At 44.1% G+C, this 24,598-nt stretch overlaps 1 protein-coding gene across 1 annotated transcript in view; it reads right to left on the bottom strand.

Moving 5' to 3' along the window:
* Positions 1–3,058: 3,058 nt before the first annotated feature.
* The window catches only part of LOC139416724 (tyrosine-protein phosphatase non-receptor type 12-like), a 35,302-nt gene continuing 13,762 nt past the window's right edge, over positions 3,059–24,598 (bottom strand). The window contains exons 9-24 of the mRNA XM_071165721.1: positions 20,623–20,689; positions 20,366–20,443; positions 15,695–15,787; positions 15,243–15,370; positions 14,292–15,046; positions 10,155–10,238; positions 9,822–10,055; positions 9,583–9,723; positions 9,317–9,385; positions 8,972–9,114; positions 8,007–8,034; positions 4,665–4,721; positions 4,336–4,442; positions 4,156–4,186; positions 3,971–4,057; positions 3,059–3,884 (exon numbers count right to left, since the gene is read on the bottom strand). Of these exons, the coding sequence (XP_071021822.1) occupies positions 3,823–3,884; positions 3,971–4,057; positions 4,156–4,186; positions 4,336–4,442; positions 4,665–4,721; positions 8,007–8,034; positions 8,972–9,114; positions 9,317–9,385; positions 9,583–9,723; positions 9,822–10,055; positions 10,155–10,238; positions 14,292–15,046; positions 15,243–15,370; positions 15,695–15,787; positions 20,366–20,443; positions 20,623–20,689 (2,164 nt within the window). The 3' untranslated portion in view covers positions 3,059–3,822. The remainder of the gene's footprint in view (positions 3,885–3,970; positions 4,058–4,155; positions 4,187–4,335; positions 4,443–4,664; positions 4,722–8,006; positions 8,035–8,971; positions 9,115–9,316; positions 9,386–9,582; positions 9,724–9,821; positions 10,056–10,154; positions 10,239–14,291; positions 15,047–15,242; positions 15,371–15,694; positions 15,788–20,365; positions 20,444–20,622; positions 20,690–24,598) is intronic.

The raw sequence follows: 24,598 nt of genomic DNA, 5'->3' as shown, positions 1-24,598 counted from the left end.
TACATAAATATATTTTTTCCTTAGAGTAGCCTTCTTGAGACTTCCTGTGATGGTGAATGTAAAAGGAATTTTTATTTTTTTACTGTTGAAATTCACATTTAATATATTTTCCTAAGTTGTTAAACGTATTTTTGTCTGTGCTTCACAAATGCAGAGTTGGCCTGCGTTTTTATATTGGATTGTGGATTAATATATTTTTTAGATGTGTACTGTAAAAAATATTATACTGTTAACAATGAATGCATGTTCTGGTGTTTGACACTGACGTTGATAAAGTACAATAGTTTATGTCCAAAATATTGTCCAACTTTCAGCCATTTCTATCAATGTTATGCCACGTTTGAACATTTTATTACTGTCGTTTCTACTGTCCCTTTCCTTTACTGCTGTCCCTTTCCTTTACTGCTGTCCCTTTCCTTTAATACTGTCCCTTGCCTTTACTACTGTCCCTTTCCTTCACTACTGTCCCTTTCCTTCACTACTGTCCCTTTCCTTTACTACTGTCCCTTTCCTTCACTACTGTCCCTTTCCTTCACTACTGTCCCTTTCCTTTAATACTGTCCCTTTCCTTTACTACTGTCCCTTTCCTTTACTACTGTCCCTTTCCTTCACTACTGTCCCTTTCCTTCACTACTGTCCCTTTCCTTTAATACTGTCCCTTTCCTTTACCGCTGTCCCTTTCCTTTACTACTGTCCCTTTCCTTTAATACTGTCCCTTTCCTTCACTACTGTCCCTTTCCTTTAATACTGTCCCTTTCCTTTACTACTGTCCCTTTCCTTCACTACTGTCCCTTTCCTTCACTACTGTCCCTTTCCTTTAATACTGTCCCTTTCCTTTACTGCTGTCCCTTTCCTTTAATACTGTCCCTTTCCTTTAATACTGTCCCTTTCCTTTACTACTGTCCCTTTCCTTCACTACTGTCCCTTTCCTTTAATGCTGTCCCTTTCCTTCACTACTGTCCCTTTCCTTTAATACTGTCCCTTTCCTTTACTACTGTCCCTTTCCTTCACTACTGTCCCTTTCCTTTAATACTGTCCCTTTCCTTTACCGCTGTCCCTTTCCTTTACTACTGTCCCTTTCCTTTACTGCTGTCCCTTTCCTTTAATACTGTCCCTTTCCTTTACTACTGTCCCTTTCCTTTACTACTGTCCCTTTCCTTTACTACTGTCCCTTTCCTTCTCTACTGTCCCTTTCCTTCTCTACTGTCCCTTTCCTTTACTACTGTCCCTTTCCTTTACTACTGTCCCTTTCCTTTACTACTGTCCCTTTCCTTTACTACTGTCCCTTTCCTTTACTACTGTCCCTTTCCTTTACTACTGTCCCTTTCCTTTACTACTGTCCCTTTCCTTCACTACTGTCCCTTTCCTTTACTACTGTCCCTTTCCTTTAATACTGTCCCTTTCCTTCACTACTGTCCCCTTCTTTTACCGCTGTCCCTTTCCTTTACCGCTGTCCCTTTCCTTCACTACTGTCCCTTTCCTTTACTGCTGTCCCTTTCCTTTAATACTGTCCCTTTCCTTTACTACTGTCCCTTTCCTCTTTACTACTGTCCCTTTCCTTTACTGCTGTCCCTTTCCTTCTCTACAGTCCCGCTTTTACACTGCTTCTGATGTTTTATTTATTTATTCAGCATTTAGTTAAACTAGGTAGCCTAGCGGTTGGGCCAGTAGCCGAAAGGTTGCTGGATCAAATCCCCGAGCTGACTATGTGAAAAATCTATGTCAATGGGCCCTTGAGGAAGACACTTAACCCTACTTGCTCCTTCCTATAAGTTGCGCTGGATAAGAGCATCTGCTAAATGACTACAATGTAAAACAAATGGCCATATGTTCTGAAGTAAGTCTTACTTTAGGCTGTCCATTATAATGGGTTTTAAGAGGTTAAACCTGTGTGAGGTGAGGCCAGTTTGGGTCAGTGATGGTGCACATGGCAAGAAAGGTTCTGGTCACCAATCACTTGTGAAAAGTTTTCCTGAAAAAACACCCACGCATTTTAAAATGCAATATATTATCTATTGTTATCTAGAATTCTGTGAATGCTGTCAGTGTACTTTGTCATACATGTTTTCTCTGTGTTTTGATGAAAACGTCACACCCGTCTATGGGGGATAGTACTGTAATAGGTCAAATCTGAGTTCAATGTAGTGACCACTATTGTACGTTTCTTTGTTTTTGCACTTGTCTGTCTAGTAGTAACTATGCTGAAAAAGAAGTCTATGTAAGGGAGAGCTGATTGTTCCTTCGCCTCGGAAGCCCAGCTCAGGTGAAGGAGACAGGATTTGGAAGGCTGGCCACTTGACTGGTTGTTCCTTAAAAGTCTGTCAGTACAACTGATGCATTTTCCTAGGATGCAGATTAGGGTTTAGCTAGCATTTTAGTTCCTTGACAATTCTGCCCATTTGAAACTGTGATTTGTTTGTAGGCCTATAAGCTTATAATAACACAGACTATAAATTGTTTCCTTATGCTTCTTGATTTCCAGATGTGGAATCTGTAGACTAGAAGGTTTAGAATCAGGTTGGTTAAATAAGTAATAAGAATAGTATGAAGATATAATTACCTTTTGGAATGAACGTTGGTCATTTAAAACAATGCCTTTTGTGTATTTTAAGTGTTTCTCAAACATGCAGTTTTTCTGAAAAGTCAAATGGCTAGTTATTGCGATTTGTTAAATAGATGGTTGTCATAGGTACTGAAATGAATTGGCAACTACCTCCTGTTTCTTCTAACTTTTGTCAAATTCTATTGTGTCGTCTGCCTGATGATCAAGGCCTGCTATGTGTAGTTTTAATACGAATAATTGTTGTTGATGTTTCTATTTCAATTCATTATATCCATTTTTTTTTTAGAAAAAGTTTTTGGCTAAAACAAGTTACATTTATAGAATTCTGTTATTAAAAGTGAGATCATTCATGTGAATTGAGTAGAAAACAAAATGGAAGACAAACGTTTCTTGTATTTTTCAAAATAAATAATTGTATGTGTGCATTATGTATGAATTATCAGTGACATTACTTTTGTAAGCATTATAGATAAGAAAAGTGATCCTCAAATGGGTAAATTTAGAGCAGTATGTATTGTCTTTACTTTTTAAATTATAGCCCATATAGAAAACACATCCACCAAGTTACAACAATGAATGTGATGTTTGCACAATACAGACCTGTCTGCTTATCTCACACCACCATGAAAAATAATACCAGTACAAATATATTACTCTTAAAAAAAGTTCATCACTCTGTACAGTCCAGGTGTAGATCTGGATTTTGTCTGGATCAGAAGGAGCCTATACAAACAATAACAAATAAACATCAGCATAGAAAAATATTTGGTAACATGTTTTAAGTAACGTGTTACCAACTATTCAAAGTACCTTACTGTATTTATCAGGCAAAATAGCCAAAAGTAGCCCTCTAACATTCAACTCATCCTTCCATTCTTTCCATCCATCCTTTGCCTACAATTGATTGCATCCTTCCACCACATTTCAGAGGCACAAGTTCTCCCTTCAGGCACAGTTAAATAACTACAGTACGATCAATTTGTCATGAATAGCAGGTGCTCCAATTTAAAGCTAATCCAAGGTTGATCATTGGGCTGTGACAGCAGTTTGCAAGACCGTGTTCATGTCGTCTCAGAACACAGGGAGAAAGCTACATGATTCCCCATGTCTTCTTGGAATGATGCTCTTCCTTCACACTGTCAAAAGTTGTCTAGGGACCATCCCTAGTCCAGTTGAGTGGCTAGTAGCCACATGCAGGGTTCCAGCCCTGTGATCTGAGGACAGTGGCCAGACATATCCAGCTTTGTTGACTGGCTGTCTTACACCCACGTCTCAGGATGACTCCTTGGCCCTTTAGGCTTCCCAAAACGAGTCCCAAATCCTGGAAAGAACACAGACTGTTGTGAAAATGTGTCCCATCACATTGTTGAAATTAGATTTGCATTGATGTGTCTGGTGAAGGCCTACCAAATGTGAACACTGATGATGAGGCGGAGGTACCATAAGGAGGAGATGGTCCAGAGTGGGTTGGTACTGGTGGAGGGGCAGACTTTGCTGTGGGAAGAATGTGTTACCATTTTAGCTGCTAGAGGTGGGTAATGTACTGTATGTTATAGACAGCAGATCCATTTACGGATATACCTGTTACTTACGTTTATGTCTGAGTTTGAATAACTTCAGGCTCTGAAAAAGAAAGACAGCTGGCTTTAAGTGACAAGACATACCCAGATAATAGCAGAGAATATTCTGATTATAGAAACACCAGATCCTCTATTTCTAAAACAATAGATAAAGTCTGTGAGTTACTGTAATTCTATGTACATAGTCATTACCTTTGTTCTAGACAAGGCCTTCCCACTGTTTTTGTCTGATTTGTCTTCAGTAGTCCCAGTGCTGGTTGGGGTGCTGTTGTCCACAGGCTGCTGAAGCTTCATTTCAGCTAAGAAACAGTCATTAGATACAGTATGTGTCGCGGTGATGGAGACATTTTGTAAAAGTTGAATTCAATATCATCAAGAGTCAAGAGTAAATGGGAATAGGTTGGATCAGTGTGACTTAAATCCCCTTAATAAGGAGAGGTCATATTTACATGGGCCTGTGTTTCGTTAGTGAGAGTTGATACTTGTAATTGCTGGTCTACTCTCTGTGTGTTGCAACTCACCACTTCCTCCTAAAGCCACAACGGCTTGAGCAACCAGAGGAACAGTAGTCAGGGGCTCTGTAGAGAAAATGTAAAAGTACTGTATGTTCTCTCAAACATCAGATAGATCAAGGAAGGACTACTTCTGACATTAGTTCTCATTATCATGTCATCAATTACAATCAGAGTAAGTAAGTAGCCTTGCACGAGCCAGAATGGCTCATAGGATAAAGGATCCTATAGAGCTAGCCAGCTTGTAGTCCTATAACCCAGAAATGAGTTACCTCTGGTTCGTTCAGCCATCCCTCTGTGAAACATTTATGGCGAAAGAATGGTGTTTTGGAACAAATGTCGAAAATAAGGTCTGAGGTTAACACAGGCTCAGGAGATCTTATACGTTTTGTTCTGTGAGTTAATAGTAATAGTCAATTAACATGACCATTATGAAGCCTTTGTGTTTTGTGTTTCATTAAATTGAATAAATGCTTCCAAATTCACATAAACAGATGGTAGCTGATGAAGATTCTCATGGAACAAAACGTATAAGATCTTCTAAGCCTGTGTTACCACAAAACTTATATTCAACGTTTATCCAAAAACCCTCCAAAACGGCATTCATTTTCTCCATAGGCTTTGTACAACGAACCACGGCGGAATTAGTGCCTGCAAAAAGCAACATTACTACTTCTCGCTATATCCTGTTTGTGTCGCATGAGGTAGCTTGATATAAAAGTACACCACCCTGGACAGGACACTAGTCTATCGCAAGGCCTTACCCAATCTGTAACGATTCTCCTCTTGTGAAGTAGTGGACCAAAGCGCAGCGTGGTGGTTGTTCATCATAATTTAATGAAGACACTATACATGAACAAACTAACGAAAAAACAAGAAACGTGAGAACTCAAAACAGCCCTATCTGGTGAACACTACACAAAGACAGAATCACCCACCAACCAAGGACCAAGCGGCGTGGTAGAAAACAGCGACGACAGCAGCAGCAGCAGCAGCAACAACAACAGCGGCCGGTATCACAGGACTCCTGGACATGGGAGGAGATACTGAACGGAGAGGGACCCTGGGCACAGGCTGGGGAATATCGCCGCCCCAAAGCAGAGCTGGAGGCAGCGAAAGCTGAGCGGCGGCGATATGAGGAGGCAGCACGGCAGTGCGACAGGTACGAGAGACAGCCCCAAATTTTTTTGGGGGGGGGCACACGAGGGGTGGAGCTAAGCCAGGTAGCAGACCTGCGCTCACTCCTCGTGCTTATTATAAGCAGCGAGATACTGGGCAGGCACCGTGTTATGCGGTTAAGCGCACGGTGTCGCCAGTACGTGCCCATAGCCCGGTGCGCTATGGGACAGCCCCCCGAGAGTGTCATGCGAGTGCGGGCATCGAGCCAGGGCGTATGGTGCCTGCTCAGCGGGTCTGGTCGCCGGTACGCAGTTTTGGCCCAGGGTATCCTGCGCCGGCTCTGCGTGCTGTGTCTCCGGGGCGCTGGGAGGGTGCAGTGCGTCCTCTGCCCGCGCTCCGCTCGTGCCGGGCGAATGTGGGAATGGAGCCGAAGGGAGAGGTGCGTGTAGTAAGCACTAGATCTCCCGTGCTTACCCACAGCCCGGTTCAACCTGTGCCTGCACTCTGGACGGTCCGGGCTAGAGTGGTTATCCAGCCTGGGGAGGTGGTGCCAAGGTTGCGCACCAGAGCTCCAGTGCTCCCCCACAGCCCGGTCCTTCAGGTGCCTCCTCCTAACCCCAAGCCTCCTGAAGGGCTCCCCAGCCTGGTGGTACCTGTGGCAGCCCCACGCACCAGGCTGTCTCTCTGTCTCCTCCCTGCAGGTGGTCCTGTCTGTCCGGCGCCGCTGCCGGAGTCTCCCGCCTGTCCGGCGCCTCTGCCGGAGTCTCCCGCCTGTCCGGCGCCTCTGCCGGAGCCTCCCGCCTGTCCGGCGCCTCTGCCGGAGCCTCCCGCCTGTCCGGCGCCTCTGCCGGAGCCTCCCGCCTGTCCGGCGCCTCTGCCGGAGCCTCCCGCCTGTCCGGCGCCGCCGCCGGAGCCTCCCGCCTGTCCGGCGCCGCCGCCGGAGCCTCCCGCCTGTCCGGCGCCGCCGCCGGAGCCTCCCGCCTGTCCGGCGCCGCCGCCGGAGCCTCCCGCCTGTCCGGCGCCGCCGCCGGAGCCTCCCGCCTGTCCGGCGCCGCCGCCGGAGCCTCCCGCCTGTCCGGCGCCTCTGCCGGAGCCTCCCGCCTGTCCGGCGCCTCTGCCGGAGCCTCCCGCCTGTCCGGCGCCTCTGCCGGAGCCCCTCTGCCCAGAGCTGCTGCCGGAGCCCCTCTGTCCCGAGCAGCTGCCTCTCTGTCCCGAGCAGCTGCCTCTCTGTCCCGAGCAGCTGTCTCTCTGTCCCGAGCAGCTGTCTCTCTGTCCCGAGCAGCTGTCCCTCTGTCCCGAGCTGCCCCTCTGTCCAGTGGGGTCATTGAGAGGGGTGGTCATGCTGAGAAAGCCACGGAGGCGGACAATAAGGCGGACTAAGACAATGATGAGGTGGGGTCCGCGTCCCGCGCCAGAGCCGCCACCGCGGACAGACGCCCACCCAGACCCTCCCCTATAGGTCAAGGTTTTGCGGCCGGAGTCCGCACCTTTGGGGGGGGGTACTGTCACGTTCTGACCTTTATTTCTGTTGTTTTGTATTTATTTAGTATGGTCAGGGCGTGAGTTGGGTGGGCAGTCTATGTTTGTTTTTCTATGTTTTGGGGCAGTTCTATGTTTTCGGCCTAGTATGGTTCTCAATCAGAGGCAGGTGTCATTAGTTGTCTCTGATTGAGAATCATACTTAGGTAGCCTGGGTTGCACTGTTTGTTTGTGGGTGATTGTCTATGTTGATGGCTTGTTTCAGCACAGGTCTCATGTTGTAGCTTCACGGTCGTATTTGGTTTATTGTTTTTGTTACTCGTTTGTATAGTGTTCAGTTTTTCTTGATTAAAGATTTGCCATGGACACTTACCACGCCGCGTATTGGTCCTCAGATCCATCTCGTCTCTCCTCTTCGGATGAAGAGGAGGACGACCGTGACACAATCTATCTCCAGAGACACATCGTGTTCCATTATTTAGTCTTGGGTACGACTCAGTGATCGAACTCCCAACCTTCCAATTTTAGGGCAGACACTAACCACAAGGCCACTGAGTGTGTACAATGATGTTTTTCAGTGATTTCTATTAGTGCCTTTTATTGTGTGAGGGAGCAAAGCCAAGAGCAACCATTTGACTTTTTCCTTGTTAACATCAAACAGACAGATAAGCTGGTAGTAGAAGAAAAAACAAGGACAAAAACAGATGGCTTTTCTCAGTCACAGATGGCTTTTCTCAGTCACAGATGGCTTACCTGTCAGTGAACTCTTTTCGTGAACACTCTGAGGGAACAGTTTAGAGTGTTGTATTAATGTACTCATGTATTAACAACAATGGGAACATATGAGCCATAGCATGAATCACGAGGAGAACAAAAATGGGCATTTAGTAAAGATCAGTTCATGACACAAAGGGGTGGGTGGCAGCATCCTGTACTAGCTAGATGTACCCATTAAATACACATGACTCTAAGGGGGGTGTGGCAGCATCCTGTACTAGCTAGATGTACCCATTAAATACACATGACACAAAGGGGTGGGTGGCAGCATCCTGTACTAGCTAGATGTACCCATTAAATACACATGACACTAAGGGGGGTGTGGCAGCATCCTGTACTAGCTAGATGTACCCATTAAATACACATGACTCTAAGGGGGGTGTGGCAGCATCCTGTACTAGCTAGATGTACCCATTAAATACACATGACACTAAGGAGTGTGTGGCAGCATCCTGTACTAGCTAGATGTACCCATTAAATACACATGACACTAAGGGGTGTGTGGCAGCATCCTGTACTAGCTAGATGTACCCATTAAATACACATGACTCTAAGGGGTGTGTGGCAGCATCCTGTACTAGCTAGATGTACCCATTAAATACACATGACACTAAGGTGTGTGGCAGAATCCTGTACTAGCTAGATGTACCCATTAAATACACATGACACTAAGGGGTGTGTGGCAGTATCCTGTACTAGCTAGATGTACCCATTAAATACACATGACACTAAGGGGTGTGTGGCAGCATCCTGTACTAGCTAGATGTACCCATTAAATACACATGACACTAAGAGTAAGAGTCTCTACTGGCCATAGCAATGGAATTACTGGGGGATAGTACTATAATACATTCTAGAAATATCATTTCGATGAGGGTGACTATCACACCTCCTTAAAGTCTTGACAGCTACAGCACCCAGAGTCTGTCAATGTCTGTTACCTTGCTCCGATTCATGATTCCATCCAGGTATCTTTTGGGTTGGGAGTTCCCTGCCCACTCTGAGGACGTACCGATCCTCTGCTGTGTGGATGTGGTCTGGCTGTTGCTCTGACTCTGCAGGCAGGGGGCACTGTTCTGATCAACTGCAATTACCCCAAAATTACAATGTCAGTTTAGTACTACACAGAGTAAATACATTACCTTGATTGACACACACACAGAGCAGTTGACATACTTTTAAATTATGTCTGGAGGATTAACATTTTGACAGTAGCCTAGTCCTAGGAGCACTATCAGGGTGAGGATGTTGGTGGAGGCGGTGGTGATGAAGAGGCATGTGCTCACCTTCTTGAGTGACCAGGAAGAAGGATTCTGGGGTTCTCTCAGGTAGAGGGGGAGTCAGATTATCTGAGCCTTCACAATAAAAAACACCACAAATCAGTGAGGTTCTACCTGGAACCAAATGGGTTCTACCTGCAACCAAAAATGGTTGTTCAAAGGGTTTTCCTATGGGGGTAGCCAAAGAGGCTAGGTTCTAGATAATAAAATAATTATAAGAGTGTATAGAAAAATAACATTGCAAACATAAAATGGGTGTTACTTTCTCTTACCTGGAGGTGAGAGAGAAGGGGCCAGAGGATAGGGAGGTGGAGGGGGAGGAGGAAGGTTTACTGATGTACAGGGAGCAGGAACAGAATATCTAACCGGGGGAGGCAATGTAACTGGGGGTGATACTGTATCCTGGGGTGACACTGTAAAGACAAAAAAGCCCAAAAAGACTGGGATAAACATCATCTGCACATGACATTCTCCACATTTTATCATACTGATTGTTCTGTGTGACAAATACCTGAGAGTGTTGTCATTTTTACTTTCAAGCTTTTGCTCCTCGTCCAAGACATCTTATCCACCAGAGTGTCCACTGAACGTCCAGACCACTCTCTCTCTTCTGACTTCTGGACCACCATCTCCACAGGGACTGAGAGGGAAGGGAAGACAGTAGTGCTCCTACCGGCATTGTTGGCCAACACAAAGGATTCTGGCGTTCTCTCTGGCAGTGGGGGGATAGGCGAGGGGGCACTCCCTTTGGGAGAAAATGAGGTAGAGAAAAAATGTGTTTGAATGCTTTTGTAGAAGAGCTTATGAAGAGTATTATGAGGGCCTTCAAAGGCCCACCACTCACCGTTCCCCCTGAGGGCTTCAGCTGCTGCATTAGGAGGGATGATGACCTCTAACCTCTCAGGTTTAGAGATGTTATCAGGATGCTCTAAAGGGCACAGAAAGAGATTTAGTGACATATATATTCAATTCATGATACCTCACATCTCAAAATAGGGCTACTTAATGTTAGATCCCTTACTTCAAAGGCAATTATAGTCAATGAACTAATCACTGATCATAATCTTGATGTGATTTGCCTGACTGAAACATGGCTTAAGCCTGATGAATTTACTGTGTTAAATGAGGCCTCACCTCCTGGCTACACTAGTGACCATATCCCCCGTGCATCCCGCAAAGGCGGAGGTGTTGCTAACATTTACGAAAAAAATGACGTTTTCGTCTTTTGAGCTTCTAGTCATGAAATCTATGCAGCCTACTCAATCACTTTTTATAGCTACTGTTTACAGGCCTCCTGGGCCATATACAGCGTTCCTCACTGAGTTCCCTGAATTCCTATCGGACCGTGTAGTCATAGCGGATAATATTCTAATCTTTGGTGACTTTAATATTCACATGGAAAAGTCCACAGACCCACTCCAAAAGGCTTTATGAGCCATCATCGATTCAGTGGGTTTTGTCCAACATGTCTCTGGACCTACTCACTGTCACAGTCATACTCTGGACCTAGTTTTGTCCCATGGAATAAATGTTGTGGATCTTAATGTTTTTCCTCATAATCCTGGACTATCGGACCACCATTTTATTACGTTTGCAATTGCAACAAATAATCTGCTCAGACCCCAACCAAGGATCATCAAAAGTCGTGCTATAAATTCACAGACAACACAAAGATTCCTTGATGTCCTTCCAGACTCCCTCTGTCTACCCAAGGACGCCAGAGGACAAAAATCAGTTAACCACCTAACTGAGGAACTCAATTTAACCTTGCGCAATACCCTAGATGCAGTTGCACCCCTAAAAACTAAAAACATTTCTCATAAGAAACTAGCTCCCTGGTACACAGAAAATACCCAAGCTCTGAAGCAAGCTTCCAGAAAATTGGAACGGAAATGGCGCCACACAAAACTGGAAGTCTTCCGACTAGCTTGGAAAGACAGTACTGTGCAGTACCGAGAGCCCTTACTGCTGCTCGATCATCCTATTTTTCTAACTTAATTGAGGAAAATAAGAACAATCCGAAATTCCTTTTTGATACTGTCGCAAAGCTAACTAAAAAGCAGCATTCCCCAAGAGAGGATGACTTTCACTTTAGCAGTGATAAATTCATGAACTCCTTTTAGGAAAAGATTATGATTATTAGAAAGCAAATTACGGACTCCTCCTTAAATCTGCGTATTCCTTCAAAGCTCAGTTTCTACAACTTGATTGGATTCCACCTGTGGTAAATTCAATTGATTGGACATGATTTGGAAAAGCACACACCTGTCTACATAAGGTCCCACAGTTGACAGTGCATGTCAGAGCAAAAACCAAGCCATGAGGTTGAAGGTATTGTCCGTAGAGCCCCGTGACAGGATTATGTCGAGGCACAGATCTAGGGAAGGATACCAAAAAATTTCCCCAAGAACACATCCTTCTTAAATGGAAGAAGTCCGGATCCACCAAGACGCATCCTAGAGCTAGCCTGGTCAAACTGAGCAATCGGGGGAGAAGGGCCTTGGTCAGGGAGGTTACCAAGAACCCAATGGTCACTCTGACAGGACTGCAGAGTTCCTCTGTGGAGATGGGAAAACATTCCAGAAGGGCAACCATCTCTGCAGCACTCCACCAATCAGGCCTTTATGGCAGAGTGGCCAGATGGAAGCCACTCCTCAGTATAAGGCACATGACAGCCCGCTTGGAGTTTGCCAAAAGGCACCTAAAGACTCTCCGACCATGAGAAACAAGATTCTCTGGTCTGATGAAACCAAGATTGAACTCATTGGCCTGAATGCCAAGCGTCACGTCTGGGAGGAAACCTGGCACCATTCCTACAGTGAAGCATAGTGATGGCAGCATCATGCTGTGGGGATGTTTGTCAGCGGCAGGGACTGGGAGACTAGCCAGGATTGAGGCAAAGATGAACGGAGCAAAGTACAAAGAGATCCTGCTCCAGAGCGCTCAGGAGCTCAGACTGGGGCAAAGGTTCACCTTTCCACAGGACAACGACCCTAAGCACACAGCCAAGACAATGCAGGAGTGGCTTCTGGACAATTTCTAAAATCTGTTTTTGCTTTGTCATTATGGGGTATTGTGTGTAGACTGATGAGGAAAAACAACTAATTTTATCTATTTTAGAATAGATATATGTGGAAAAAAGTCAAGGGGTCTGAATACTTTCCAAAGGCACTGAATATATATATAGAGTACCAGTCAAAAGTTTGGACACACCTAGTCATTCAAGGTTTTTTCTTTATTTTACTATCCTCTACATTGTAGCATAATAGTGAAGACATCAACACTATAAAGTAACCAAAAAACTAAATGAAATTATCTTTTATATTTGAGATTCTTCAAAGTAGCCACTGTTTTCCTTGATGACAATTTTGCACACTCTTGGCATTGTCTCAACCAGCTTCACCTGGAATGCTCTTCCAACAGTCTTGAAGGAGTTCCCACATTCTGTATGTTGAGCACTTGTTAGCTGCTTTTCCTTCACTCTGCAGTCCAACTCATCACAAACCATCTCAATTGGTTTGAGGTCGGGGGATAGTGGAGGCCAGGCCATCTGATGGAGCACTCCATCACTATCCTTCTTGGCCAAATAGCTCTTACACAGCCTGGAGTTGTGTTGGGTCATTGTCCTGTTGAAAAACAAATCATAGTCCCACTAAGCCCAAAACAGATGGGAGGGTGTATCGCTGCAGAATGTTGTGGTAGTCATGCTGGTTAAGTGTGCCTTGAATTCTAAATAAATCACAGACAGTGTCACCAGCAAAGCACCCCCACACCATCACACCTCCTCCTCCATGCTTCAGGGTGGGAACCACACAAGGAAGAGGTCGTCCGTTCACCTAATCTGCTTCTCACAAAGAAACGGTGGTTGGAACCAAAACTCAAATTTGACTCATCAAACCAAAGGGCAGATTTCCACTGGTCTAATGTCCTTTGCTCGTGTTTCTTGGCCCAAGCAAGTCTCTTCTTATTATTGGTGTCCTTTAGTAGTGGTTTCTTTGCAGTAATTCGACCATGAAGTCCTGATTCACGTCTCCTCTGAACAATTGATGTTGAGATGTGTCTGTTACTTGAACTATGTGAAGCATTTCTTTGGGCTGCAATTTCTGAGGCTGGTAACTCTAATAAACTTATCCTCTGCAGCAGAGGTAACTCTGGGTCTTCTTTTCCTGTGGAGGTCCTCATGAGAGCCAGTTTCATCATCATAGCACTTGATGGTTCTTGCGACTGCACTTGAAGAAACTTTCAAAATTCTTGACTGACCTTCATGTCTTAAAGTAATGATGGACTGTTGTTTCACTTTGCTTATTTGAGCTGTACTTGCCATAATATGGACTTGGTATTTTACCAAATAGGGCTACCTTCTGTATACCACCACTACCTTGTCACAAAACAACTGATTGGCTCAAACGCAGTAAGAAGGAAAGAAATTCCACAAATTAACTTTTAACAAGGCACACCTGTTAATTGAAATGCATTCCAGGTGACTACCTCACCTGGAAGAGGCATCACTACAGTCCCTGGTTCGAATACAAGCTGTATCACATCCGGCTGTGATTGGGAGTCCCATAGGGCAGCACACAATTGGCCCAGTGTCGGCCGGGGTAGGCCGTCATTGTAAATACGATTTTGTTCTTAAGTGACTTGCCTAGTTAAATAAAGGTTAAATAAAAAGAAAAAATGAAATGAAGCTATTTGAGAGAATGCCGAGAGAATGCCAAGAGTGTGCAAAGCTGTCATCAAGGCAAAAGGTGTAGAAAAAAGTAAAAGATTAAGAAAAACCCTTGGATGAGTAGGTGTGTCCAAACTTTTGACTCGTACTGTATATATATATATAAATATATATATAAGAGAGAGAGAGAGAGAGAGAGAGAGAGAGAGAGAGAGATGGGATATACCGGATTATCACGCTATAAAGCCAACTCTGCGCTCTCAAATTCTTCATTGATCTAAAAGAGTAAGCATACAGCAACACAACATTCACCTGTTCCAGCAGCCAGTACATATGATTCAGGGGTTCTCTCAGGTAATGGAGGTGGACTGTCTTCATCCGAGAAAGCTACAAGCGCACCTGCGGCAGCGTTTGTGATGACAAGGGCTGGCAGTTCCATCGCCTGGTCTTTAAGAGTTATACTTGAACCATTGAAACAGGGGTTCTCTGTCAACTTGCTCAGAGGAGCCAGCTCCTCCTCATTATCAGCACCTCTGGGAGCCTCAGCAGCCAGGGGTGAGGTCATTGAAGAGTCAGGTAAAACGTAGAGGTCCTCCACAGTGAGACAGAGGGGGTTGGAGATGGAAACTGGTGGTACCAGTCGGGTGATCTCTCCATCACTCTCCACCTTCTTTTGCTCCATGGCTGTCTGACAGAATTCCTGAGTCATGAGTGCCTGAGAGGTTATGATGGGGATGCGGAGACTGGGCTCTTGTCTCAGGGCCTGGCTGGTGGGCAATGTATCGGGCTTTGTCGGTAGTGGGTATGGTGGTCTCTGGTTCATGGATATGCTATTAGTCTGTGTCTGTAGGGGTTGTGGTTTCTGGTTAATAGTCTGTGTTGGTAGGGAGTTTGGTCTCTGCTGTTCGCTCTGCCTGTCCCTGGCTCTCAGGGCATTGAGGATGACTGAGGGGGAGCACATAGCCGAGTCAAACAGTGGGTCACCATCATGCACCGCTGCTGAGGCAGAGAAGGCCACTGGTAAGACGTGATTGGATATCCCATCAGGTTCCTCCCTATCTGGGTGCCTGCAACACAATATGAGTTATTTAGTCATTTTATTGAAGAGGCCAGTGGAGGCATTTCTCTCTCTGTGTGAGAAAGTGTATGGGTTATTATGACATATTTTTCTACAGAGATATGCATCAAGGTTTGAAGCAACGCACCGTGAAAAAAGCTTTCATTGTCAGATCTATGGTTGATGGGGAAAAGCCTTTACTGTACCTGTGCTCTGTCTGTGGTTCCATTTGATGCTGTGGCTCAGGTTCTGGTTCCTGTTCAGCTTCAGACGCCTCGCTGAGGTCAGAGAGCTCACTGTCACTGGCTGTAGGGGGTGAGGGGTCCGCTGGCACCTAAACAGTTCAACAGAATCACACACTTACTCATTCACCCTCTGAGAAAGTATCTACATACGACACAGATCACTGGCCTTAGTTTATGTGCCTATGTTGCTCTGTTCCAGTGCCTGTTGCTACCACATCACCAAACAGCCAGTGGTTCCCCTAGCCAGAGTCTCTGTGTGTGTTTGAGATTACACAACAGTCACACTGCGCAGAATCATTGATCTACAAATCACCTTGCATCCCAACTAACTACTCATTATGTGATCAATATTAGTGATTCTGCACCTCATCTTGATATAACTGTTCCCCGTCAAAACATGCTGTCTGTCTCACCTCCTCTGTACAGGAAGGCTGTGCTGGTGCCATGGACTGCAGATACTTCTCAAACAGGAACTTGATGGTTCTGTACACCAGCTCGTACTGTTCCTGTAGTCACACACAAAACCAGTTATTTTAGTGTTAGATGCCATGTCAGTTGCCCTGGCCTGTTGCAAGAGAACTGTCCTGCAATCCAGGAAATGTAAAACGACTTAATAAAGGCTTCTGAAGTTTGTAATTGCCACCTTCAAATGTCAGAATTGATTGGTGCCAGACGATGGTCAGATACAGCTTTGTGATAAAAATGTCTCAGGTAGAGGCCTGTCACACAGTGTGTATGTACTGTACACTGAGTGTACAAAACATTAGGAACACCTGCTCTTTCCATGAGAGACTGACCAGATGAATCCAGCTGAATGCTATAATCTCTATAATCCCACCTCAACGTCTACTCAATCAGTGTAGATGAAGTGGAGGAGACAGTCTCAGAAAAAACTACTAAAGGACACCAATAAGAATAAGAGACTTGCTTGGGCAAAGAAACACGAGCAATGGACATTAGACCAGTGGAAATCTGTCTGATGAGTCAAATTTGAGATTTTTGGTTCCAACCGCCGTGTCTTTGTGAGACACAGAGTAGATGAACGGATGATCTCTGAAAGTGTGCTTCCCACCATGAAGCATGGAGGAGGTGGTATGATGGTGTGGGGGTGCATTGCTGGTGACACTGTCTGTGATTTATTTAGAATTCAAGGCACACTTAACCAGCATGTCTACCACAGCATTCTGCAGCGATACGGCATCCCATCTGGTTTGCGCTTAGTGGGACTATAATTTGTTTTTCAACAGGACAATGACCCCAAACACACCTCCAGACTGTGTAAGGGCTATTTGACCAGGAAGGATAGTGATGGAGTGCTGCATCAGATAACTTGGCCTCCACAATCACCCGACCTCAACCCAAATGATAGGGTTTGGGATGAGTTGGACTGCAGAGTTAAGGAAAAGCAGCAAACAAGTGCTCAGCTGGTTGAGATAATGCCAAGAGTGTGCAAAGCTGTCATCAAGGCAAAGGGTGAAGAATCTAATTTGTTTAACACTTTTTTGGTTACTACATGATTCCATATGTGTTATTTCATATGTTTAACCTCTTCATTATTATTCTACAATGTAGAAAATAGTAAAAATAAAGAAAAACCCTTGAATGATTAGGTGTGTCCAAACATTTTACTGGTATTCACACCATTTTGCTATGACACTGATGAGTTCTAAACTTTAAATATTGTTAACTATCAGGTATCCTATTTAAATATTGAGTGTCATAGTCTAGTTTGTACACCAAAAGTTAATAGTTATCTGTAGGGGGAATGTATTGAGTAAAGGAAGGGCAATCACATGTGGCAGGCACTGATAAGGGTGGATAGATGTGGTTTAGTGAGGAAGGGGGCCGAGGTCAGATCAGGTCACATTAAGGGAGAAGGAACAGTTTATTGCCCACATCACTTAATTTCCTGCCTTGTAATAAAGATGTAGCGTTTAGAGAGAAGGAGGACATCACCCAAATTGGGGTATACATACTACCTTGGGGAAAATATGTCTTATGCAGCTGGATGACCCAATGGGTGAATAAACGTGAATTAACTTGGTTTAAGCTTGACTAATCGTCCATGAGTTTTACTAGGTTAATTTAGACCATAACAACACTAAATTACGTTAATGTGCATCCAATTTCCTTTTATCGCCACCTGTCTATATAAGGTCCCGCAGTTGACAGGGCATGTCAGAGCAGAAACTATACCATGAAGTCCAAGGAACCGTGGATCTCAGAGATAGAATTGTGATGAGGCATATATCTGGGAAAGGGTATAAAACAAGTTCTAGAGTGTTGAAAGCTTCCAAGAGCACCGTGGTCTCCATCATTGGGGAATTGAAAAAATATGGAACTACCCAGACTATGCCTATATTTGTCTGTCCGACCAAACAGAGCAACCCGGGAAAGTAGGACCTTGGTCAGGGAGGTGATCAAGAACCCAATGACTACTCTGACAGAACTATAGAGTTCCTTGGCTGAGATGGGAGAACCTGCCAGAAGGACAAGTCTCTACAGCACTTCACCAACCTGGGCTTTATGGGAGAGTGGCCAGACGGAAGCCACTCAAGAGAAAAAGGCTCATGACAGCACGCATGAAGTTTGCAAAAAGGCATGTGAAAGACTCTGAAAGCATAAGGCATACGATTCTGCGGTCTGATGAGACAAAAATGTAACTCTTTGGCCTGAATGCATAGCCCATCTAACACCATCTCTACCGTGAAGCTTGGTGGTGGTAGCATCATGCTATGGGGATGCTTTTCAGTGGCAGGAACTTGGAGACTGGTAAGGATAGAGGGAACAATGAATGGAGCCAAATACAGGAAAATTCTTGATGAGAACCTGCTTCAGAGTGCAAGCGACAAGCATTCAGCATTCAGCCAAATCAACACTGGAATGACTTCAGGGCAAGAATGTGAAAGTCCTTGAGTGGCCCAGCCAAAGCCCAGACTTGAATCTCATTGACAATCTGTGTAAAGACCTGAAGATTGCTGTTCACCGCCGCTCCCCATCTAACTTAACAGAGCTTAAGGAATTTTGCAAGGAATAATGGGAGAAAATCCCAAAATCCAGATGTGCAAAGCTGATACAGACATACCCAACATGACTCAAAGCTGATACAGATATACCCAACATGACTCAAAGCTGATACAGACATACCCAACATGACTCAAAGCTGATACAGACATACCCAACATGACTCAAAGCTGATACAGACATACCCAACATGACTCAAAGCTGATACAGACATACCCAACATGACTCAAAGCTGATACAGACATACCCAACATGACTCAAAGCTGATACAGACATACCCAACATGACTCAAAGCTGATACAGACATACCCAACATGACTCAAAGCTGATACAGACATACCCAACATGACTCAAAGCTGATACAGACATACCCAACATGACTCAAAGCTGATACAGACATACCAAACATGACTCAAAGCTGATACAGACAAACCCAACATGACTCAAAGCTGATAAAGATATACCCAACATGACTCAAAGCTGATACAGACATACCCAACATGACTCAAAGCTGATACAGACATACCCAACATGACTCAAAGCTGATACAGATATACCCAACATGACTCAAAGCTGATACAGACATACCCAACATGACTCAAAGCTGATACAGATATACCCAACATGACTCAAAGCTGATACAGACATACCCAACATGACTCAAAGCTGATACAGACATACCCAACATGACTCAAAGCTGATACAGACATACCCAACATGACTCAAAGCTGATACAGACATACCCAACATGACTCAAAGCTGATACAGACATACCCAACATGACTCAAAGCTGATACAGACATACCCAACATGACTCAAAGCTGATACAGACATACCCAACATGACTCAAAGCTGATACAGACATACCCAACATGACTCAAAGCTGATACAGACATACCCAACATGACTCAAAGCTGATACAGACATACCAAACATGACTCAAAGCTGATACAGACAAACCCAACATGACTCAAAGCTGATACAGATATACCCAACATGACTCAAAGCTGATACAGACATACCCAACATGACTCAAAGCTGATACAGACATACCCAACATGACTCAAAGCTGATACAGATATACCCAACATGACTCAAAGCTGATACAGACATACCCAACATGACTCAAAGCTGATACAGATATACCCAACATGACTCAAAGCTGATACAGACATACCCAACATGACTCAAAGCTGATACAGACATACCCAACATGACTCAAAGCTGATACAGACATACCCAACATGACTCAAAGCTGATACAGACATACCCAACATGACTCAAAGCTGATACAGACATACCCAACATGACTCAAAGCTGATACAGACATACCCAACATGACTCAAAGCTGATACAGACATACCCAACATGACTCAAAGCTGATACAGACATACCCAACATGACTCAAAGCTGATACAGACATACCAAACATGACTCAAAGCTGATACAGACAAACCCAACATGACTCAAAGCTGATACAGATATACCCAACATGACTCAAAGCTGATACAGACATACCCAACATGACTCAAAGCTGATACAGACATACCCAACATGACTCAAAGCTGATACAGATATACCCAACATGACTCAAAGCTGATACAGACATACCCAACATGACTCAAAGCTGATACAGACATACCCAACATGACTCAAAGCTGATACAGACATACCCAACATGACTCAAAGCTGATACAGACATACCCAACATGACTCAAAGCTGATACAGACATACCCAACATGACTCAAAGCTGATACAGACATACCCAACATGACTCAAAGCTGATACAGACATACCCAACATGACTCAAAGCTGATACAGACATTCCCAACATGACTCAAAGCTGTAATCACCGCCAAAGGTGCTTCTACAAAGTACTGACTCAGTGGTGTGAATACTTATGATTTAACCAAACATTTTTAAGATATGTTTTCACTTTGTCATTATGGTGTATTGTGTGAATATGTGTGAGAACATTTTTGATTTAATCCATTTTGAATTCAGGCTACAAAATGTGGAATAAATCAAGAGGCATGAATACTTTCTGAAGGCACTTTACCTTGGTCTGAACCACAGAAGGCCTCTGTGTTCTCATGTCCTGAACCAGGTCATAGATGCTGAAGTCTTCTTTGAGCAGCTGGAAATAAACACAAAGGCACTCAATGACGATCAGTAAGGTGACTGTACACACATACAGTTACACATACGGTAGCTTTTAGTACAGCACAACATAGATACAGTAGTCTTTGATCCTCTGCTCACACTCGGGTTCGGAGGAGATGGTACAGTACAGGGTAGGGCAAGTACAGTTCTCACCTGTGTTTTCACCAGGTTCCAGGTGTAGTCGATGGCACACAGTGCTCCTGTTCTTCCACAGCCAGCACTGCATGGACAAACAGGCAGAACAGGGTCAACATAAAATACACTACACTAATTAAGAAGAACAAACAATTACATTATATAAATACAAACTTTCCTTTCACTTAGCATGCTCCTGGCCCACACTAAGAGACAGAGACTGTAATATATAGACACTATATATACAGTGCCTTGCGAAAGTATTCGGCCCCCTTGAACTTTGCGACCTTTTGCCACATTTCAGGCTTCAAACATAAAGATATAAAACTGTATTTTTTTGTGAAGAATCAACAACAAGTGGGACACAATCATGAAGTGGAACGACATTTATTGGATATTTCAAACTTTTTTAACAAATCAAAAACTGAAAAATTGGGCGTGCAAAATTATTCAGCCCCTTTACTTTCAGTGCAGCAAACTCTCTCCAGAAGTTCAGTGAGGATCTCTGAATGATCCAATGTTGACCTAAATGACTAATGATGATAAATACAATCCACCTGTGTGTAATCAAGTCTCCGTATAAATGCACCTGCACTGTGATAGTCTCAGAGGTCCGTTAAAAGCGCAGAGAGCATCATGAAGAACAAGGAACACACCAGGCAGGTCCGAGATACTGTTGTGAAGAAGTTTAAAGCCGGATTTGGATACAAAAATATTTCCCAAGCTTTAAACATCCCAAGGAGCACTGTGCAAGCGATAATATTGAAATGGAAGGAGTATCAGACCACTGCAAATCTACCAAGACCTGGCCGTCCCTCTAAACTTTCAGCTCATACAAGGAGAAGACTGATCAGAGATGCAGCCAAGAGGCCTATGATCACTCTGGATGAACTGCAGAGATCTACAGCTGAGGTGGGAGACTCTGTCCATAGTACAACAATCAGTCGTATATTGCACAAATCTGGCCTTTATGGAAGAGTGGCAAGAAGAAAGCCATTTCTTAAAGATATCCATAAAAAGTGTTGTTTAAAGTTTGCCACAAGCCACCTGGGAGACACACCAAACATGTGGAAGAAGGTGCTCTGGTCAGATGAAACCAAAATTGAACTTTTTGGCAGCAATGCAAAACGTTATGTTTGGCGTAAAAGCAACACAGCTGAACACACCATCCCCACTGTCAAACATGGTGGTGGCAGCATCATGGTTTGGGCCTGCTTTTCTTCAGCAGGGACAGGGAAGATGGTTAAAATTGATGGGAAGATGGATGGAGCCAAATACAGGACCATTCTGGAAGAAAACCTGATGGAGTCTGCAAAAGACCTGAGACTGGGACGGAGATTTGTCTTCCAACAAGACAATGATCCAAAACATAAAGCAAAATCTACAATGGAATGGTTCAAAAATAAACATATCCAGGTGTTAGAATGGCCAAGTCAAAGTCCAGACCTGAATCGAATCGAGAATCTGTGGAAAGAACTGAAAACTGCTGTTCACAAATGCTCTCCATCCAACCTCACCTAGCTCGAGCTGTTTTGCAAGGAGGAATGGGAAAAAAATTCAGTCTCTCGATGTGCAAAACTGATAGAGACATACCCCAAGCAACTTACAGCTGTAATCGCAGCAAAAGGTGGCGCTACAAAGTATTAACTTAAGGGGGCTGAATAATTTTGCACGCACAATTTTTCAGTTTTTGATTTGTTAAAAAAGTTTGAAATATCCAATAAATGTCGTTCCACTTCATGATTGTGTCCCACTTGTTGTTGATTCTTCACAAAAAAATACAGTTTTATATCTTTATGTTTGAAGCCTGATATGTGGCAAAAGGTTGCAAAGTTCAAGGGGGCCGAATACTTTCGCAAGGCACTGTATATATACAAAATTATATATATCAAATTGCTGGATTTATCTCAGCCACACTGTTGCTAACAGGTGTTTAAAATTGAGCATACAGCCATGCAATCTCCATAGAGATCCATTTCAATAAGCATTTTTCTACGGCTGGCCATGCTCTCCACCTTGCTACCCCTACCCCGGTCAATAGCTCTGCACCCCCTGCAGCAACTTGCCCAACCCCCCCCCCCCCTGCAAAATCTGGACACCTACAAATCAGCTGGGCTAGACAATCTGGAACCTCTCTTTCTAAAATTATCCACAGAAATTGTTGCAACTCCTATTACTAGCATGTTCAACCTTTCGTATCATCTGAGATCCCCAAAGATTGGAAAGCTGCCGTGGTCATCCCCCTCTTCAAAGGGGGAGACACTCGAGACCCAATCTGTTATAGACCTAAATCCATCCTGCCCTGCCTTTCTAAAATCTTTGAAGCCAAATGAACAAACAGATCACCGACCATTTTGAATCCCACCGTACCTTCTCCACTATCAATCTGGTTTCCGAGCAGGTCATGGGTGCACCTCAGCCACGCTCAAGGTCCTAAAAGATATCATAACCGCCATCGATAAAAGACAGTACTGTGCAGCCATCTTCATCAACCTGGCCAAGGCCTTCAACTCTGTCAATCACTGCATTCTTATCGGCAGACTCAGTAGCCTTGGTTTCTCAAATGACTGGTTCACCAACTACTTCTCAGATAGAGTTCAGTGTGTTGTCCGGACCTCTGGCAGTCTCTATGGGGATGCCACAGGGTTCAATTCTCGGGCCAACTCTTTTATCTGTATATATCAATGATGTCGCTCTTGCTGCTGGTGATTCCCTGATCCACCTCTATGCAGACGACACCATTCTGTATACATCTGGCCCTTCTTTGGACACTGTGTTAACAAACCACTAAACGAGATTCAATGCCATACAACACTCCTTCCGTGGCCTCCAACTGCTCTTAAATGCTAGTAAAACTAAATGCATGCTCTTCAACCGATTGCTGCCCGCACCTGCCCGCCCGACTAGCATCACTACTCTGGACGGTTCTGACTTAGAATATGTGGACAACTACAAATACCTAGGTGTCTGGTAAGACTGTAAACTCTCCTTCCAGACTCACATTAAGCATCTCCAATCCAAAATTAAATATAGAATCGGCTTCCTATTTCGCAACAAAGCCTCCTTCACTCATGCTGCCAAACATACCCTCGTAAAACTGACTATCCTACTGATCCTTGACTTTGGCGATGTCATTTACAAAATAGCCTCCAACACTCTACTCAGAAAACTGGATGTAGTCTATCACAGTGCCATCCGTTTTGTCACCAAAGGCCCATATACTACCCACCACTGCGACCTGTATGCTCTCGTTGATTGGCCCTCGCTACATATTCGTCGCCAAACCCACTGGACTCCAGGTCATCTATAAGTCTTTGCTAGGTAAAGCCCCGCCTTATCTCAGCTCACTAGTCACCATAGCAACACAGGTATATTTCACTGGTCATCCCCAAAGTGAACTCTTCCTTTGGCCGCCTTTCCTTCCAGTTCTCTGCTGCCAATGACTGGAACGAATTGCAAAAATCACTGAAGCTGGAGACTTATATCTCCCTCTCTAACTTTAAGCATCAGCTGTCAGAGCAGCTTACCGATCACTGTATCTGTACACAGCCAATCTGTAAATAGCACACCCCAACTACCTCATCCCCATATTGTTATTTATCTTCTTGCTCTTTTGCACCCCAGTATCTCTACTTGCACATCATCATCTACACATCGATCACTCCAGTGTTAATGCTAAATTGTAATTATTTTGCCTCTATGGCCTATTTATTGCCTTACCTCCCTAATCTTCTACATTTGCACACAATGTACATAGATTTTTCTATTGTGTTATTGACTGTACGTTTGTTTATGTGTAACTCTGTGTTGTTGTTTTTGTCACACTGCTTTGCTTTATCTTGGCCAGGAAGCAGTTGTAAATGAAAACTTGTTCTCAACTGGCCTACCTGGTTAAATAAAGGTGTTCTCAACTGGCCTACCTGGTTAAATAAAGGTGAAATAAAAAAAAATAGAGCAGTCGAATGGCGTTACTGAAGAGCTCAGTGACTTTCAA

Source organism: Oncorhynchus clarkii, chromosome 9 (assembly GCF_045791955.1).
Source record: "Oncorhynchus clarkii lewisi isolate Uvic-CL-2024 chromosome 9, UVic_Ocla_1.0, whole genome shotgun sequence".
In the NCBI taxonomy this organism is placed as follows: domain Eukaryota; kingdom Metazoa; phylum Chordata; class Actinopteri; order Salmoniformes; family Salmonidae; genus Oncorhynchus; species Oncorhynchus clarkii.
The sequence above is the reverse complement of the archived record's forward strand: the minus strand, read 5'-3'. Positions and strand labels throughout refer to the sequence as shown.